The following is a 12866-nucleotide window of genomic DNA, read 5'->3' on the forward strand; positions in this document are numbered from 1 at the left end:
TTCTACGAGGGGCTCCGTAGTATTCTTATTATACCTGTGTATATTATCATGTGTAGGCTACTATCTAGGTTTCTCTCTTATTCTGTTGCTGCTATAACACCTGACTTTTCACTTCGGGGATCACTAAAGGTCCATCTTATCTTATCTCAATTCATACCTCGAAGCAGGTTTCTAGATGTCTTTCATTAACAATTGTTTACTTCTCCAACCCATTTCGGACAGTTGTTATCAGTCTAATTTTTTTTAAAGAAAATAATTCCTTTTCCTCTTTCCATTTTTGAAGATGGAACCTATACTATGATCCATGAATCCAGATGATTTGGCCACACAATACATTCTATAATTGTACATGTAAAATGTTTTATTCACAAACAGAACATCTTTTTCCCATTTCAACAAGTTAAACCACTGTTATAAAACTGACATCATTAACAACATCATTTTTAAATGAACAGACGTTTATTTTGTAAATCCAGAGATGAAACAGGAACAGAGAAACATTTTTTAAATTCCAGTCGGACCTTATTGAGAACGTACCGAGATCACGCATGCGCACAAGCCACATTAACGATAACACAACAACCTTTAACACAGCTGTTTCATATGCGCTGTTACTATTTGTAATACAATTATCCCTCATCAATAATACTCGTCTATACACACATTGAATACTAGAAATACGTGCTTGTTTTCTGCAGTTTTATCCGGCTGATCGCTATCTCCCTGCAGCAGAGGGATCATGTTTACCTCCCAAACCTCGTCCTTCCAGGATTCAATTGACGTGGAAGAGAGGGATGATTTTGACAGCGAAGAAATTACTGGATACATCCAGAAAACTCAGCTGAACAGCTACTACACCATCTATCTCTATCAAGGCACAAGGTAAATGTCCGGGCTATTCCTCACATGTTATGACAGCTGTTCTCATTTTCTCTCACTTAACTATTGGGAATCTGCAGGAATCTTTACGTCTGTAATTTAACGCGTTAGGAACAATGATATTGTGTACAAAAAAAATCATATTATTTATTAATTTATATTGTTGGATTGTTATTATTGTGCACAGCAGTGGTTGAAAAAAGTGCCACACTGTAAACATTTCAATTAAATGGAATTCAAGTAAAAGTATCTAAGTACGATTAGGAAAATGTCCTTAAAGTATTGGAGTAAAAGTCCTCATTGCAGAAAAAATATTTTAAGGCAAAAGCAGCAAATCTTCACATTTCCGAAGGTGGAACTGGGAAATATGTTTACTCATGGTTTTAGTGACTTAAATATAATTTTGGACAGTTTAATTTATACGAAATTATCATATTATAAAAGTTTTTCCTAAATATTGAGTGTCAAAATCAGAAATGAAAAGTTACTATTAAATAAATGTCAAATAAATGTTGTACAAAATTGGCTTTCAAAATGTAGTAGAGTAGAAGTATTAAGTAGTATAAATATAAGTACCTCAAATGTGTTTAAGTATAGTACTTGAGTAAATGTACCTAGTTACTTTCCTCCACTGGTGCTCAGTAACTACCTTAATATTAATATTTTGAATCCTACAAGACGTAATTTAATTACTGTCCTTTTTTCCCTGAATACAACCAGCTCCCTGGTGTGTATTGAGTGTGACTGGCTGTATCACTGTGTTTATCATACAGTCAATGATTCTTACCTCCTCTAAAGCACTCTTATGTTTCTGTTGTCCTTTGTTACTGAAACTGCTGACACTGACACTTACAGGTCAAACCAGATTAAACACTAACAGGGTGATGAGTAAACTGTCAATTGTCTTAGATCTGAGGCTGCTGCGGAAAATGCGGCATGGAACCAGAGACGAGCAGACTCCACAACCAGTCTAGATGACTTTAGGTAACAAAGGAGACACCCACCCATCTTCTCGTTGCTTTCAGTGGTCGTTTCTCTCTTTGACCTTCACTGTTTCATTGGTGTATCCACGGGCTGCCACGGGACATCCAATCAACATGGAGTCAATGCTGCTTTCATTCGTGACTTTGTTCTGAATGGTCATTGCTATGTTGCTGAGTTACATATCTTAACTTCAATGTGTCAAGTGGAGTGTGCAAAATGTGAATGACTTTCATTTAAATATTGGTACAATGTCCACGGCACAGTTCTAGCCATGTGACTCAGTTGTGTGTTGTGTTGGTTTGTGTGGCTGATGCTCATCAGCTTTCTCCATCCGTCGTCCATTTGACTTGAGTGGCTTCCAAATTCTTCATTACCTTCCTCTTGTTGCTCGTATCCATGCTGACTCTCTGTCCTGCCTACAGCCTCACACTGATTGACAGCAGCCTGCCATCAGAGGCGGAGCCTGAGCTGCGGACTTACATTTCAAGGAGGCTGAGCAAAGGGGCCCTGCTGGGAGGCATGGGCAACATCGCCACTGTGGAACTCAGGTAACAATAAACATGTTTCAACACAACTGTTTTGCTTCGGTAATGCTACAACAAAAATAAAAATATCATGTTCACTCCTCTTTGAATGTTTCTTGGATGCATCACGTTCTATAACATTATATTATACATAGCCATTGTGGAAGAAGTCTGTTTGATACCGTCGTGGCTTCCTTCCTTGTTTTTGTATTAAAAGACTTAAACAGACATTTTTAACTAGTTTTCTTTCCTTTATATTACTTACAGTTGAAGAGTTGCTTGGTCTCCGATGGTTTGGATGATATTATGCGATGGGTTTGCTCAAAATAAAATAACAAACTTTTACACACGCAACAAAGAAAAGAGGCCTTTACAATATTCAAAACAAATAGGCAAAACTCAAATAAAATAACAAACTTAAGTATTCTTTCTTTCTTGATAATACTTATATCACTTCATAACTTAAAGGGTAATTGGACGGTTAAAAACTGTTCCTCGAGGCGTCTTTCTAGCAGGTTGCCCATCACAGTCACTTTAGCGCAGGCGCTGTGGGAATTGTAGTCTTTTATAGTGTGTTGACTACAGACGTCACAATTAGGTGGCCTTTCTTATAAAAAGAAAATACTGGCTCTAACAGATACCATCACATAAATAAAATACATTCACTTGGAAATGAAGGTTCAGAGGTGGACAGAATATGTTGATTATTTACCCTCCCCCAGTATCCCAGAGCAGGCGGTGGGCTGCTACTGCTGTCTCGTGGAGCAGGAGAGGTCTCCGGAACAGCCCGATGCGGATGGAAACGGATATGTCATCTGCTTTATGGGCGGCTCTGAAAAATGGCTGAATTTATATCCTTTGCACACAGTCATCATGAAATCAACCTTAATCATATGCATCCTCCAGCTTGAATAATATTTGTGCTTTCCTGCATTGTTGTATGTCTTCCACATTGTTGTAACTTTTTACAGAGAAACTACCAATAGTTCCTCTTCCTTAACCCAATACACATTTAGATTAGAGCTTGATAAATACGTCCAAGGCCTGCATAGCAGCCTGCAAACCCCAGAGGTATGAGAATATGATAATAGCGTAAGGAAGTCATATATTTGCCGGTGCATTATTAATGAACTGCTGACTTATCGCTATGTGTTTATGTCTGTGTCAGCTGCTGAACCTTGAGTCGGAGGTGCGCCCCTATCTGAGCCGGTGGTACGAGGAGTCTGTGATGCACATCCATCGGGTGGTGCAGCTCGTTCAGAACAACATCAGCTTCCTGCTGCATGCTGTGAGTCATTTTTACCTCTAGAGAACGTCCAATAGAGTGAGCAGTTTCTCTCTTTTAAGGAAACAATAGAATGCCTACAAACTTAACAATGAGGTCTGATGAGTACTGGTCTAAGCCTCAGTAAAAAGCACCACAATTATCTGGATACATAGAGGAACAAGTAAGAGTGTGTAGTGTGTTACCGGGCAGATGTTCCTTGAAATACATATTTACTATAGACTGTGTAAATATAAAGGTATTTACCCGGTGCTATATGAATCAAATATGATTGATTGTTTAAAGACGTACATTTCCTTTACAACAATTGTTCTCACTCATTATTGTTCTGTTTACAGGCTCTGAGTCACACACTTGTGGAGGTCAATAATTCAGATGAGAGGACAAAGACTGATGTGTCCAGGTGAGTTAGGCTACAGTTCTTGTTTCACATATATAAGTGATTAATGTATGCTAAAAATCAGCAGGCCTTTTGTTGATTTCCATGTAGTACAGATTAATAGCCGTCTATATCCATGTCTGTTAAAAATCTGCTGTATTCTGTACCAGGTTCATCAAAGCAGCCAGTTTGCAGGGTCTGTCTCAACAAGACACCACAACAGCTTCTCTGTGTAAGGCTATCTCAGAGGACGCACAATCTGACCTGATCATCGACTGCTCCACCAGCCCCCCCACTCTCTCTAACGCTGGTAAGTCATGACACAAACCTCATGAGGAAACTATTATTATTATTTTTATATATATATATAATTATTGTTTTATCTTTATACTGTCTAAGAGTTGTATTCTATGTTTTCTCCCCCAGTGAGCAATCGTTTCTGTGACGACTGGAGTCAGGCATTTCTAAATGCTGCAGAGCGTTGTAATCCTTTCCTGCTCAGACAGATTCTGGAGAACTTCAAACTTAAGGTGAGAAAACATTCAAAAAGACAGACCTTAATAGTGTGTTTTGCTTCTGGATCCTGGTTTCAGTTTCCTAAAACTCATTACCCTAGCATTAAGTTCTCACGTGAACACATTTTGTATTTTGTGTGTACATTTTGGGACTAAAGCTCTTTTCAAATACTGATGGAACTGTCTTTTGTTGATATAAAAAATAAAAAGTCCGGATGATAATAAGTAAAGTGTAAAATACTTCTATATGCTTCAAGTTATTTTATTTATTTTGTATTACAAACTTATCAATAAAATAAACATAACATCTCCCATGTCAACAAGATTGAGAAACAGCTCTCAGTTCCTCTTGGCAGATACTTAGTTTAATATCTCATTTACATGGCTGCCAGTTTTTCATCCAGATTGCTTCCCTTTTCATTCAACTTGTTTCCTCCTCTCTATTAACCACAACTCGCACATCGCAGGCCATCCAGGACATGAACAGCCTGAAGCGTTTAGTGCGACAAGCAGAGATGAGTCACTACGCCCTGTTTCGTAGCTGCCGGTTCCTACAGGGCTGCGGAAATGGGGATGTGTTGCTGCAGAACGCCAGGGCGGAGCACAGCGACATGCCTGAAGCCTGCAGCATCATCACCGTCCTGGAGGAGTTCCTCAGGGATCAATCCCAGGCCCACGCATGATTACATCACTACATTTAACTTCAAGTGGTTGGGCCTGTTGCTGGCGAGACAATACAATAACCTGTTCAGTTCTAAACCTAGAACTACATCAAATGTCAAACATCGGTTTGCTAGGTAAATATGTTCCACAGCTAGAAAAGTAGTGGTGAGATCCATACCATGTACTGACAAGCGACACCCAGCTTCCCTCTTTCTTTGGGGCTAATTATGGTTTATCAAGTGTGTAACTTTGGTGCAAAAAAGGTTCATTCATGGAGATGATAGTAAAAAATAAATGACAATGACCTCAGGGTGCAGCGAAGTTTAGTTGTAAGCGTAGAGTGGCACTTTCCCAATCTTTATCCTTTTTGCAATTATTAGTGTGTGTAACAATACTTTGAACCAAATATTAATACTACTCTGTTTTGCTAACTGACAATGATCACAACAGCACTGATCCAAACTAAAGCTTCTACTTATTCAAGTGGAATTATATATATATGTATTACTTACAAATATCATTTTGTATTTTTGTTGATTGTACCCGTTTCCTTTGGAGAAGAAACACATTGAGAATGCACAAATCACTTTTATGCATTGCTTGTTACAAAGGCTTTATTTGTGCTTACATTCAAACCTAATACCTGCACTACAATATTGTTCTTGTTGGATAAGTACTGCTATGTGTATGTGTGTCTATCAAGTGATATTAGATGTTTAATCATACGCTAAGAAAATAAGTGTTGTTGATACAGTGTACATTTTCACTTTCTTTTGAGATAAATCTTAAAGTTTGTGTAAGTTATATTGGAGAAGCCAGCAAGAGTAAGCCAGATTTGTATACATTTAAAACAATTATCATTATGAATATAAACATATCTTTATGAATATAAATAGCAATCATGGCTAATGTTAGTCCTCACAGCTGTCAAGCTTATTAACTTACATTTAATTATTATAGTCCTGCCACAGATAGCAGATATTTCTTCTTTTTTTGTCAGAGCAGTAGATTTATAACAAAGATAATAAATGTTTCCTAAATACATTACCCACTGTAGCTGTTATAGTATTCACCAGCTGTAGAATTAATGAGATTAAACTGGTACTATATGACCAGTCAATCTCTTCATTTCAAAGCTTCTCCAATATTACCCGTAAAAGAAAATCAGAACACATACATTAAAATGTAGAATAAAAGAAGACAATACAATTGCTTGCAGTAAATGTTGGCATGTTTAAGTTGTATTGTTCACTTCCTCATGTACCTCCAACATGTGTTTTTTTGTATATTGCATTAAACCCATAAAGGGGTTTTGGAACCATTCCCATTCAAACCAGTCCAAAGTGTGTAAAACAGCAATACAGCTGGTGGTGTATACTTTAAAACTGTGAAAGTGGTGACATGTAAATGAGTAACTTCACTATTGTGAACCATGGTGTGGCTGACCCACCGTGTGTGTTGACATTGCTGGACAGTGTGTTAATTATAGTTATAGATGATCTCTGTCTTGTATAGAAAGAGATGAAATAAATACCACAGCTGAACCCGACTTGTGGATTTTGTCGTGTGTGTGTGTGTGTGTGTGTGTGTGTGTGTGTGTGTGTGTGTGTGTGTGTGTGTGTGTGTGTGTGTGTGTGTGTGTGTGTGTGTGTGTGTGTGTGTGTGTGTGTGTGTGTGTGTGTGTGTGTGTGTGTGTGCGTGTGTGTGTGTGTGTGTGTGTGTGTGTGTGTGTGTGTGTGTGTGTGTGTGTGTGTGTGTGTGTGTGTGTGTGTGTGTGAGTGAATCGCTACAGATATTAGGCAGCTTGGTGTTCTGTGTCTGGTCCACAGGTTTGGAGAGAGTGCTCCAGACTATCGTGTCCTCCAGCTGGATCTCATATCCTCCAGTAGTCTCCGTCCTCCGGCTGCACCTCTGCAACTACAACAACAACAAAAAACTGAACTTTGAAACAGAGAGGACATTTTTGTTGCACCTGTTGTTCTGTTACATACATACAGTGGGGCAAAAAAGTATTTAGTCAGCCACCAATTGTGCAAGTTCTCCCACTTAAAAAGATGAGAGGCCTGTAATTTTCATCCTAGGTACACTTCAACTATGAGAGACAGAATGGGGGGAAAGAATCCAGGAAATCACATTGTAGGATTTTTAATGAATTAATTGGTCAATTCCTCGGTAAAATAAGTATTTGGTCACCTACAAACAAACAAGATTTCTGGCTCTCACAGACCTGTAACTTCTTCTTTAAGAGCCTCCTCTGTCCTCCACTCGTTAAGTGTATTAATGGCACCTGTTTGAACTCGTTATCAGTATAAAAGACACCTGTCCACAACCTCAATCAGTCACACTCCAAACTCCAATATGGCCAAGACCAAAGAGCTGTCAAAGGACACCAGAAACAAAATTGTAGACCTGCACCAGGATGGGAAGACTGAATCTGCAATAGGTAAGCAGCTTGGTGTGAAGAGATCAACTGTGGGAGCAATTATTAGAAAATGGAAGACATACAAGACCACTGATAATCTCCCTCGATCTGGGGCTCCACGCAAGATCTCACCCCGTGGGGTCAAAAATGATCACAAGAACGGTGAGCAAAAATCCCAGAACCACACGGGGGGACCGAGTCAATGACCTGCAGAGAGCTGGGACCAAAGTAACAAAGGCTACCATCAGTAACACACTACGCCGCCAGGGACTCAAATCCTGCAGTGCCAGACGTGTCCCCCTGCTTAAGCCAGTACATGTCCAGGCCCGTCTGAAGTTTGCTAGAGAGCATTTAGATGATCCAGAAGAGGATTGGGAGAATGTCATATGGTCAGATGAAACCAAAATAGAACTTTTTGGTAAAAACTCAACTAGACGTGTTTGGAGGAGAAAGAATGCTGAGTTCCATCCAAAGAACACCATACTGTGAAACATGGGGGTGGAAACATCATGCTTTGGGGCTGTTTTTCTGCAAAGGGACCAGGTCGACTGATCCGTGAAAAGGAAAGAATGAATGAGGCCATGTATAGTGAGATTTTGAGTGACAACCTCCTTCCATCAGCAAGGGCATTGAAGATGAAACGTGGCTGGGTCTTTCAGCATGACAATGATCCCAAACACACTTCCCGTGCAACGAAGGACTGGCTTCGTAAGAAGCATTTCAAGGTCCTGGAGTGGCCTAGCCAGTCTCCAGATCTCAACCCCATAGAAAATCTTTGGAGGGAGTTGAAAGTCCGTGTTGCCCAGCGACAGCCCCAAAACATCACTGCTCTAGAGGAGATCTGCATGGAGGAATGGGCCAAAATACCAGCAACAGTGTGTTAAAACCTTGTGAAGACTTACAGAAAACGTTTGACCTCTGTCATTGCCAACAAAGGGTATATAACAAAGTATTGAGTTGAACTTTTGTTATTGACCAAATACTTATTTTCCACCATAATTTGCAAATAAATTCTTTAAAAATCAGACAATGTGATTTTCTGGATTTTTTTTCTCATTTTGTCTCTCATAGTTGAGGTATACCTATGATGAAAATTACAGGCCTCTCTCATCTTTTTAAGTGGGATAACTTGCACAATTGGTGGCTGACTAAATACTTTTTTGCCCCACTGTATTTATGTGTATATCTTGGAAGCTGGTTTATTTTTATATAATAATAATAATAATATAATAATAAACTTTATTTGTATAGCACCTTTCATGCACAAAGCAGCCCAAAGTGCTTTACAGAAAACACAACAACAATATTAAAATAATATTAAAATTAATACAGAACAAGATAAAACATCTACAGTGATATGTTAAAATCAACAATTTTAAAAAGAAAATTAAAAATGTAAAATAAAAGCAAAACAGAAAAAGAATACAGTAAAACATGGACAATGATACTAGTGACAATTGAAAGTGAACCCAAATTAAAAGCCATATTAAAAAAAATATATGATACGTGAGAGAACAAAACATGCTGATTTACCTAAAGTGTGATCAGGCCTCCTCCTCAACAGAGAGCTGGGTACGTCATAGATGCTCTCTGCGGGGTCTGAAATGGACAAACAAATATATAATTATGGTGTATCTTAGCTAGCCGCTGGGGGGAAGAAACAGACATTGAAAAATAAATGTACTCACTCGGATTTTCAGCAGCCCTCCTGTAAGACATAGGAAAGTCATACACACCCTCTTCCATCGCGTTCCCACACGGTCCTAGGAAGACACATGATAAGGTCTGTCGTTTAAACATCAGCATACTGTATATCATTTTATAATAAATAAAGTATAAGAACCTACTGTGTCTCAGCGGTAAAATATCATAGTCTCCTTCTTGTCTTCCCTCTGTGTGGCTCACTCCACTGGGCCATACTGAACTGGTAACTGAAAACAGACAAGAGGAGTTCGAATCACATGGTTGAAAGCACAACTCATTTGGAAGCGACAGTAGGCACCTTTTTTTTAACGTAATTTGAAAAAATCCATTATAACCTTTCAGCATGTTGTAATGTTTGTAATGTTTTCAGGCTATAGAAAGTCTAGCCTTTTATGGGAATCTGAGGCCAATCACAGGCCATTTCAGAGGGAGGGCATTGTTATTGGCTCTTCTACAAATACCAAAGGCAGCTTGATGTGCTGGACAAGTTTCTACTCCTTACTGTTAGGGAAATAATTGTCCTAGACTCCTAGATATGACGTTTATGACCAACCCTGACGTCTGTTATCTCCTTTAAGGAGATAGGCTGCTTCAGCCATAATGTTGTTGTTCCCATTCTGTGACCGGGCAACCCTAGGTCACAGATGGTTTATTGTTGTGGGTACACTGGGACACTTCCTTCTCTGTGTTTGTGGACTCCAAGGTGTGAAATCTTCGAGGCCATAAGTGTCAGACGCAAGTGACTCAGTGTTCCCAACTGTTTAGGCTATCTTCTCAAATATGTTGATTACTCTCTGTGAAACCATGCAGTTAAATGGGCTAACGAGAGAGAGGCGCTCCAGAATTGACGTGGCAACTCTCCCGTGCAGTCAGACCGTGGCTGCTGTGACTTGCGATGTGAATCCTCCGGCCGAACCTCCTAAATAAACCATCAGTGTTTGACATCAAAGCTCCTGCTCTTCCCATGTCTCTTTCCTGAGTCGGTGACTCTCACTGCATTGCTGCTACACAGAAGTTTCCCTTACACTTACAACATTGGCAACAACTTCCTACACTGCAAAACAACCAAAAAAGGGAAGACAGGCTTAAAAATGTGTGACAATATAAGCAATATATATAAGAGGAGAGAAAATGTTGCAACAAGAGCAAGGTTTTTTCTCCATATCTGAAATGCTTTTCCAAAAGTGTAGCTAGCTAGAGAATCAGATCATAGTAAGTCATCCCAAAGGGCTTTACAGGCCTACATGTCTACAGAGAAAACATGATGGTAATTCCCATAGAGTTGCGGCTACATAACATCCTCAGGATGAATGACAGGGAGGAAAATAAATGACTAGCAATCTTCAAGGGTATTGTGCTAAGCCTGTACTCCTCTGGTGGGAGGGGTCAAGGACAGAGGATGAAGCTTCAGGATGAAGGCTATAATTCAAATACCTGACCTGGGATACATTACATTACATTGCATTTAGCTGACGCTTTTATCCAAAGCGACTTACAATAAGTGCATTCGATACCACTTGTTAAAAGGTTATTATGGAATTCATGCCAAGTGAAGCAAAGAAAAGCCTGGCTTTAAGACTAGAACTGATAAAGGACTTCTTGGAAGGTGCAAATGAAAGTTAACCATTGTGTTGCTGGTAGCCACAGGCTGGAGGTGTGTTTTGTTGTGTGGCCTCCTCATGGTTCAGCTCCTCTGATGGGCAGATGGGGGGGGCGATGCTCCAGATGTCATGGTGGATGTGGCCCGTCGGGGGGGGGGCAGAGAAGGGCCGAGCAGGCAGCGACTCCATCACACTGTCAATGTTTGAGTTGATAGGTTTGCTGGTGTTTAATCTTTCTCGCTGCTCACACACTTCCAGGCTGAGGAGAGGTGAGAAGGCCAGTAGTTGGAACATTTATTACTTTGGTTCAAGTGTAGAAAGGACTTCTGACTTACTTTGTGCTTCTGGAGTCTGAGAGACCAGAGGTAGAAAGATGCATGGCCTGCCAGAGGCATCTCACCCACTCCTTTCTGAGGGCTGTTGTCTCTGCTGCCTACACACACACACACCCACACACCCACACCCCACACACACACACACACACACACACACACACAAACATCCTGAAACATCCTACCACTTCTGGTCTGCAAATGTATGAGATTGTGTTCAAACCACAGTGGTGACTCACCAACACTTTCCTCTTGCCATTGGTCATGATGATCTCAAAAATGAAGCGATTACCGGCAACTCTCGGGACTTCTCGCACCGACTGCACCTGACAGAGATGTGGACAGAGAGAGACTTAGGCAAGTCAAATTCACCTATATGCATATTTCAGCAACAAGGCAATTCAAAACACATTGGGGAAAAGAATTAAAGCATCAAGATAAAATGCAAAATAAGCTAATTATAAAGGACATTTAAATCAAAATCATCACAGACATTAAATAAATAAATACCTCTGGACAATTCAATACAAATAAAGCAACAGCGGTGGTTGAAGAATTGTAAATCTTTGAAAACACTTGAAATTATCTCCATATCCTTGCAACAATCGATGAATCAAATATTCTGACTAAGAGTTAGGGTATATTATAAGTAACATTTTTCTCAAGTTAAAAAAAACCCATAAATATGAGCAGCAACATCTACTCAAAGCACTACAACTGTTTTTGGAATAATATACATTTTTGGATTATTATTAAGTACCTAACGACTAAAGTTGTCAAGTATATCAAATGGATCTATAGCATAAAGTAGCTTTAAATTATACGACTCAAATTCAAGTAACTTAAATTGTTCAGTTCTTGACTAAACACATTAGGTTAGAGATTAAAGTGGTTACTTAAATTATAATCGTATCATATTATTACAGTGGTAAGATGTAGAAGACTTACTGTGTAAATGTAGTAATAGCCTCTCAAATGGGACTGTGAAGAGAGCAATGCAAAAATTACTTTTAAAACAGGGTGATCGTTTACAGAAAAGATAGAACAACTACTGGTGCTGTAACTATCCTTCACTTGAGTATGTTTTGGCATTATGAATAGAAGGTGCTCATCAGGAAATGTATAAGAAATGTAATAGTGTGAATATTATTCACCAGTGTGATATTTACAGCAGGTAAATGTGTACTTACAGCGCTGCCATTCTTCTGTGTATAGAAGAACAGGGTTGTGTTTTGAAGCCTGAACCAATATGTCACCCATCTTAATTTCTAGAGAAAAAAGTTAAGCAATTTTCAAGCAATTTTGTTACACCTTTAAAATAAACATATAATCATATTTAATTACAAGATAGTTTTTAACTTACCATAGTATCTTTTCTTTTCTGCAGGAAGCCTTCTAACAATAATTGAGTCTGATCTACTGACATGTTAACCCTCGGTAGATTGACTTTAAACTACTTTAGCCAGTGAAATGACTGTCTACCTGCGTGTGTGTGGTGTGTGTGACTTCCTCCATGCTGAGAGCAGTATTGTTCACAGCGCCATCACATACTCACTTCTCTATTCTGCTTCATAAAAG

At 39.3% G+C, this 12866-nt stretch overlaps 2 protein-coding genes across 4 annotated transcripts; one reads left to right on the forward strand and one right to left on the reverse strand.

The window, feature by feature from the left end:
• The first annotated feature begins 549 nt into the window (after positions 1 to 549).
• Positions 550 to 6778, forward strand: c8h17orf75 (chromosome 8 C17orf75 homolog). Of its 2 annotated transcripts, XM_034089719.2 has the most exons (10): positions 550 to 882; positions 1789 to 1863; positions 2286 to 2411; positions 3110 to 3238; positions 3398 to 3458; positions 3556 to 3675; positions 4011 to 4075; positions 4222 to 4361; positions 4478 to 4581; positions 5034 to 6778. In XM_034089719.2, the coding sequence occupies exons 1-10, from the start codon at positions 740 to 742 to the stop codon at positions 5247 to 5249; spliced, it is 1179 nt and encodes a 392-aa protein (XP_033945610.1). In that variant the 5' UTR covers positions 550 to 739; the 3' UTR covers positions 5250 to 6778. The 2 variants fall into 2 exon arrangements, with proteins under 2 accessions (XP_033945610.1, XP_033945611.1); XM_034089720.2 differs by lacking the exon at positions 1789 to 1863.
• Positions 6443 to 12765, reverse strand: LOC117451643 (uncharacterized). 2 transcript variants are annotated; one of them, XM_034090046.2, is made up of 10 exons: positions 12652 to 12765; positions 12479 to 12556; positions 12237 to 12269; positions 11528 to 11614; positions 11292 to 11389; positions 10980 to 11215; positions 9499 to 9582; positions 9340 to 9414; positions 9185 to 9250; positions 6443 to 7146 (listed from the first exon to the last, which is right to left on the reverse strand). In XM_034090046.2, the coding sequence occupies exons 1-10, from the start codon at positions 12712 to 12714 to the stop codon at positions 7103 to 7105; spliced, it is 864 nt and encodes a 287-aa protein (XP_033945937.1). In that variant the 5' UTR covers positions 12715 to 12765; the 3' UTR covers positions 6443 to 7102. The 2 variants fall into 2 exon arrangements, with proteins under 2 accessions (XP_033945937.1, XP_033945938.1); XM_034090047.2 differs by having other exon boundaries at positions 10980 to 11149; positions 12652 to 12764.
• Positions 12766 to 12866: the final 101 nt, after the last annotated feature.

Source organism: Pseudochaenichthys georgianus, chromosome 8 (genome assembly GCF_902827115.2).
Source record: "Pseudochaenichthys georgianus chromosome 8, fPseGeo1.2, whole genome shotgun sequence".
In the NCBI taxonomy this organism is placed as follows: Eukaryota; Metazoa; Chordata; class Actinopteri; order Perciformes; family Channichthyidae; genus Pseudochaenichthys; species Pseudochaenichthys georgianus.